General features: G+C 47.5%; 1 protein-coding gene across 1 annotated transcript in view; it reads right to left on the bottom strand.

The window, feature by feature from the left end:
- Positions 1-2,532: 2,532 nt before the first annotated feature.
- The window catches only part of PARM1 (prostate androgen-regulated mucin-like protein 1), a 99,238-nt gene continuing 94,655 nt past the window's right edge, over positions 2,533-7,115 (bottom strand). Inside the window, exon 4 of the mRNA XM_059385244.1 lies at positions 2,533-6,409. Coding sequence (XP_059241227.1) covers positions 6,325-6,409 — 85 coding nt within the window. The 3' untranslated portion in view covers positions 2,533-6,324. The remainder of the gene's footprint in view (positions 6,410-7,115) is intronic.

Raw genomic sequence — 7,115 nt, 5'->3', positions numbered from 1 at the left:
AGCACCAGAATCTGGACAGAGGCGGCCCAGAGTCTGTGAGGCCAGAGCCCTTCTGATGGAAGGGATCTCGCTTCTGCCGTAGGTGTCCAGCCTTGACCACACCAGGTCCAGACGCAGACAAGCATGTTGATGGTGAGTGACGCGGCTACGCGGGAACCCCTGGCACTGAGTGGGGGCTTCCGTGGAAGCGATGGAGAGCACGGACTCCAGAGTCCCACTGCTGGCAATTAGGAGCTGCGGGACCATGGTTAAGTTTCTACACCCTTGGCCCTTACTTTTCTCATCTGTACAGTGGGCGCACTGCATTTATGATATCTGCCTCCTAGGGATGTGAACCCAGGTAATGTACTTGGAACAGGATCTCTCTCATTGAGTGTTAGGTGAGAATAAGCTATTATTACGATACCAAGGAAAGACAAGTTCTGGAAATAACGGAACCTTAGGGCAAGGGGGGAGGAGAGTCTGAGGATGGAATCTCTAGTCCAGGCTGCTGTGGACTCATGCCAGTTTCTGTCGGGGAGCGGGGAGGCTGCAGGTAGAAACAGAGGGGGGGTTTCTCACTCAACTCTGGGAGGCAACGGGGCCTGTGGTGGCGCTCGAACAGAGTTGGGGCGGCGGAGGCAGCCTCTTCCTTAGCAGAGAACACAGCCCAGTAGGACAGCGTGAACCAGCAGGGAGGTGACAGAGCTGGCAGCTGACCGGGCTTGCTCTGGGCCACATGCCAGACCCCCCTTGAGATCACCTAAAATAGCTGAGGGGAGACTTGGCAAGAGGTGGAAGGTCCCATTTTAGTAGAAGGTGTGAGCGCTGGGTTATACTTAGATCAGAAACCAGTCCCTTGAGTGGAAAATAACCTCGGGCTTCGGTGACCGACCTGGTTGGAATCCCAGCCCTGCCATCGACTAAACTGTAAATATGTGGTGAGCAGGGGCCCTCTGACCCGATACAGAGTCCATAGAAGGAGTCAGTACTTGCAGGATTGCATGCTGTGTCCTGGAACCTCAGTTTCCCCATTTGTAACATGGAGAGTGCAGTGACCATGACCTTGATGCAGGATGGCATCAGACAATGCCCACAGGCACCCAAAGTTCCTACTGGAAACTGTTCCTTCTGTTTTATAGTTAATATTCAGTATCTTGCTTAAAATAGAAACACAATATGTTTCTTGAGTCAAACTGATAAATGCTGCTTTAGTGCAGTAAATGGAGTCAGTTCTACACTTGCCAAAGTTTAGACCCTTTCAGAGAAGAGATCATACCTCTTTCAGGCTTTTTTCCTCAATCTGATCGTTACTTTTCAAGCTCCATGCTTTCTGACGAAAATAAAAATATAGCCAGCTATTGGTAAGTACCGCTGACCTTTAGAAGAGTTATAGGTGGCAGACAGGTTACTAAATAGTCGAAGGGTACTATGATCTGACTTGGAAAAGCTATAATGTAGGAAAACATATCGTTTGGACTCAATAATTTGTAATAGGTCAACACTACACATTACCATTAGGCCTTTCCTTTCCATGCACATTTAAAGTGCTTTCTGAGCGACGGTGTTCAGGCAAGCTTGGAATAATGGAGTTGGTACTTGCTTTTGTGCTCACGCAGGGCCTCCAGAGATGGCTGATTTACCACCAGGAAAGGGTCTGTTTCGTGTTGGGTCCTCTCTCTTCCTCCTGACTCTATCCAGTCAATCCTCCATGCTATGCCACTGGACACCGGGCACCTAAACTTACTAAATCTGACCCCAAGTTTTCAAACCGTCAGATCACCTCGCTCTAGCTTGCAGGTGCTTCCATTCCTCTCTTATGTTGCAAAATGCATGGGTTTTATTGTTGCTCTTTTCTTCTGAGTCAGGAGAATCTTTGCTTAGCTCCCGAGGGTTGATACTATATTCTGAATGATTGAAATTACTTGCTATTTTAACTGTCAGGATGCGTAAGATGAACTTAATTTTTTTGAAGGAGGATGAAACAAGCAGGTATCAAATGTACTGCTAATGCCGATTTGCTTTAATCGGACTTGATTTTGTATCGCTGCCTACTTATTCAATCGACGTGTTTATTTTTACATCGATTTTAGAAGACATGGTGTATTGTTAAAAGCAAAATCACTGCTTGGAGAGTTTCTTCATTTCTGACACCCTTCAATTCTGTTTCAAGATCAGAGAGACCTTCCTGCTGTGCAGAAAATACTATTTATTGATGTGGGATAATTTTTTTTTAAGAACAAGTCAAGGCTACTTAATATGAGCATATCAGGGGCGCCTGGGTGGCTCAGTGGTTTAAGCCTCTGCCTTCAGCTCAGGTCATGATCTCAGGGTCCTGGGATCGAGCCTCACGTCGGGCTCTCTGCTCAGCGGGGAGCCTGCTTCCCCCTCTCTCTCTCTGCCTGCCTCTCTGCCTACTTGTGATCTCTCTCTGTCTATCAAATAAATAAATAAATAAAAATCTTTAATAAAATTAAAAAAAAAATATGAGCATATCAGCTGAATGGCCGGAATAACAAAACATATCAAAATGTGAATCACCACTGTCAGATGCAGGCTTTTAACAACTTTAATTGATATAATTATAATTAGTATGCAAGATGTCTTACAACAAATGTAGATACAATTACATCAAATATCAAAGAAGTTGCACATCCATCTTTAAATGATGTTGGCTAACTCACCCCAAGAAAGCAATCTGGCATTGGTCTCTTGGTTAGCACTATTACCAGTACCAACCAGCACTTTAAAAATCAAAGTTGAAATGGTACATTCATTTGCCAAAAAGAGGTTAAAGGCAAAGAAGGTGAATCAACGTGCAGATCAACATGGCCCAGTTGCAAAATTCATTTCCCACACACGAGGGATCGAACCATGCATCCTTGCAAGCAAGATGAAGGGCAAACGGAGGACATCAAACCAAAACCAACTCCACCAAGAACGCAGAAGGCTTCAGGATGGTGAAGGCCAGAGGCCCACTGCTCTCAGCACTCAGGTGTCCATCTTCTGTTCCCCTAACCTCCTGGATCCTAACTCAAGAGTCTGTGAGACCCAGTTCTGGGGCTGCCTTTCCATTTGGAGACAGGAACCATTCTCCTGGTCCCGGGCACAGTTCCCCCACAGTCAGCCGAACTGAGGGGTCGCTCAGAGCTGGGCCAGCTGCCTGCTGTGGCCAAGATACAGCTGTCATTTTATAGATTTAAGTCGAAACAATACACCAGTGTAACAGCAAATAAGAAACTGAAACTGAGATCACTTATATATCTAGGTAATACTTAAGATGCCTATAAATATTTTTCTCCAGAAACCGAAAACACTGTAGACGTCACTTCGTGAATCCTCACAACACATCTGTGAGGTAGCGTGGAGTGAGGTCAATAGGGAAGCATCCCCCTCATTTCAGAAATGAAGACAGACATCCAGGGAGGGCAGGAGACCTCACGGGGGCCAAAAGCAAAGAAAACAAAGTCGAATCCCACTCTTCATCATTTGCAGTCTACGGTCTAGAAGCATCCGCTTGCCTCCTTCCTGCTCTGACAGTCTATCACTTTATGACTAGTCCTATTCCTGGATGAAATATGATGGTTTTAGACCTCCTGGAGCAATTTCCTTTGGACAGACCTGGACAGAATCTCTCCCCGATGTAGAGGACATTAACTATCAGCGTGTATTTCTGGGGTGCGTGTGTGTGTGTTTCAAGCAACATGTGTTGAATACAGTTCAAATTCTTTGGCCAACTCAGAAAAAAAGGACTTGGCAAAAAAAGGTTCAACCTATAGGTATTTTATACTGACATAACAAGGAAAGTTAGAGTTTTTTATGGGGAGCTGTCACCTTGCTGAATATATTTGCTTTAGGTCCAGATCCCTCTCTTTGCCATAAGGATTTGGAAGTTAATAGGCACAACAAACCCATCAAATGCTCTTGCACAATAGAAGACTCTGGTAAGGGGAGATGCTTACTGAGTCTGTGGTCATAATCGGTCAGTGTACCCCGTGAAGACGCCGGTCCCTCTGACCCAGTACTTAGGACTAGAACAGCATCTAGGAGAGAACCACTCTGAAGGTGTTTCATGGACATTTTGTCAAAATGTTTGTGGCAGAGGGAGGAATAAAAGGGATGTCCTGTTTTTATTGAATTGTCCTTTGCTAAACTGAAGGCCTACAGGCTTTATAAAGGGAGTGAGGGTAGAGAAGAGAGACAATTATTCAGGCCCAGCATGGCCACAGGGGGCACAATGGGTCATCCCTGGGCATTTTTCTGGGAATGCCCTTTTTTTTTTTTTTTTTTTTTTTTAAATAATCAGAGCTAGCAGAATTCCTGGCGGCCTGCTTCTTATTATGTAGTCCTATTGTAAAATACCTCCGGGGCTTGCTCATTCTCCTCTGATATGTAAGGAATTGAGGGATAAATTCAGAGTGTGGGAAGGCAGACTGTGGAGAGTGGCACAGCTCTGGGCATCTCGGAATAGCGTGGCCACAGCGATTTTCCTGTTGGCACTTTGCTGGACCACAGTAAGTGACAGGTCGAGCTGAGGGTCAAATTTCTGGAAACAGCAAGGCAGCAGGTTCAAGTTTAGAAATAGAAATTGATCAGTTTTAAGTTCTTTATGGCACTAGGTCACTGTAGGACAATAGGACGCATTCTGAATCAGGACCTCATGGATGCTTCCTAATCCATGAAGTTTCCTCCCGCAGTCAGGACACAAGATGGCTGGTCACTGACATCAGGTGCTTCTGGAGGACAGAGTCCTCACCATGACATAAAGCTATCTAGAGAACACACGGAAATAAAAAGGCAACCACACATGCCAAAACAATCCATCTGCCCACAAACTGAATACTTTTTAGGGAACAATTTAACAAATCATTTCATTTAGTTAAAAGTAAAAAATGTTACTAATCTGGGAGTGTCTTGTTTTATCCACCACGGGCATTTCAGTAAACCAGGGTTTCTCGAACTCAGCACTCCCGACATTTTGGGCCGGGTGATTGTTGGCTGCGGCGGGCTGTCTTGTGCCTTGCATGGATGTTTAGAGCATCTGTGACATCTACCTCCTTGTGGCACCCCCAAGTCGAGACTCTCAAAAATGTCACGAGACATTTGTAAAAGGTTCACGCGGGGGGAGCAAAATTGTCTGCTTTTTGGTAACCACGGTTGTATCTGGACATCTGCAAACCATACCAGTTCTTCGAAATTTGAGGTTGAGGAGCGTAAGGCCATGTACCCAGGAGTGTTCATTAATTTGAGGGCAGAATTAGGAAGGTAAGTGTATGGGAAGAAGAAACGGATTAATCGGGGTGTCTGTTTCCTGTGGAAACGCCTCACTGAGCTACTGCAGATAGACGAATCCTTTACAGTTTTTTACAAAACGGTCTGCAGCCGTTTCCCAACAGACAGAAGGCAGTGAGCCAGCTGTTTTGTGCCTATAAAGCAAGGGTTCTTTCTAGAGGTTCCTTCGAGCAGTGGATGTCTCTGTGAGTTATTGGGGCCTGATTCCTTGTTCCCCCCAGGCGGTCGTCTGTGAGGGTCGCCCCTTCCCTCCTGACCCATCCCCCTCCACTGCCCACCGCAGGCTACCCCCCGCCCCCTTTCTCTTCTCTAACTCATCTCCTCTCCTGGGGACAGCCTGCTGCGGCCGACCACGATGGGCATCTCGGGCAGAGCTGGGCGGCCTGGAGGGCGGAGCAGGTAGAGGGCACGCTGCGATCTGACAGCAACATGCCACGCTGTCCCTCGGCCTGCTGGCCTCCTCCGGGGCACCTTCTAGTTTCCTCCTCCACTAATTAGGCCGTTAAGAAGCCGGGATCCAGCTCACAGAGCCAAGCAGGCAACCTGTCCGATACACCAGGTAGAAAGAGAGATTAAAAAGGAATCGGAGCAGCCCCCTGCTTCCTCACCTGCAGGGTAAAACACTCCCGGGGTGCATTTCCTTTCCCCGCACCGAGATCTCATGCAATTTCCTAACTCAAAAGTTTGAGAAGTACCACCAGCTAAAAGTTCCCCTAAAAGTAACCCCCGATGCAAGGACTCACTCCCTGGCCCTCGGTCCCTCTTAACAGTGGATCCCGCGGCAGGCACGGAGGCTTCCACCACAGCGGTCTGGCTCGGGGTCTGCCTCCCTCAGCTGCAGAGAAGCCTCCACTCACCTTTAAACAAGGATTCTTTTTGTACCAGAAAGGGGAAGTGATAGCAGCCAGAGGAGAGGGAGGAAAACAAAACAACCAAACCAACGAAACAGGGCTTAAGAGATTGTCGCTCGATGCGTGTCAGGAACTTGTATTAATTCTACTGGGAAAGCGCTTATAAATAAACAGTTCCTCCTCGTCCAGCCTCGCTCCTTCGTTAGGAGTCGTCGTACAGAGGGTTGTTGTAGTTTCCCCAGGATCCGTAGTCATGATCGTCCAGAAGCCTCCCGTAGGAGGAATGCCTGGTCGGGGGAGGAGAGAGCTGCGGTTATTTGGAGCAGTTGCCTGTCTTAGGGGAGCCGAATGCCCAGCAGCCTGCATGGAGGAGGCTTTCAGGGCCCACAGGAGGGGACACGTGTTTTCTCCACCCACCAGCTCTGGAGGCCTCAGTCTACAAACTCCTGGAAGTTAGGACTGCTCACGTGGGAGCCCGGCTGGCACCTCCCATTGAGATCACCCAGGTCCTGGTCTCTGTACACGATCTCTAGTGCTGGAGAAGGACGAGGACCCATTCCTCTGGCTCTGGCTACCGAGTAAGAAGTAGTAGCAAAGGGAAGGTTGCGTTCCTGGGATTTGACTTCGGTCCTGGACCGAATTTTCCCAGGAGTCATGAGGACGCCACCACAACCACTACTGCTCTCACCGTATCATGTTCTACAATTTACACCATGTTTCTGTGTGCCATTTTCACTTGATCCTCAAAATAAGGCCACAGGGCCAGTATTGCTTGTTTCTCTGAGAGGGCAAGATTTCTCTCTCCGAGCTCTTGATTGATGGGCACGAAGTTACCCAACTGAGCTATGAGTCAGATTCTCACCTCCTGGGTCTAGATCCCATGCTCTGAGCTTCCTCGAGTGTGATTAACATCATTAGTTCAATGGCACCTTGGGTTTAACAGGCTTTGATTGGTCATTTTGGGAAACTGTCTCACAATATTATTTCTGTAAG

The sequence above is a fragment of the Mustela nigripes genome, chromosome 1 (genome assembly GCF_022355385.1).
Source record: "Mustela nigripes isolate SB6536 chromosome 1, MUSNIG.SB6536, whole genome shotgun sequence".
In the NCBI taxonomy this organism is placed as follows: domain Eukaryota; kingdom Metazoa; phylum Chordata; class Mammalia; order Carnivora; family Mustelidae; genus Mustela; species Mustela nigripes.
The sequence above is the reverse complement of the archived record's forward strand: the minus strand, read 5'-3'. Positions and strand labels throughout refer to the sequence as shown.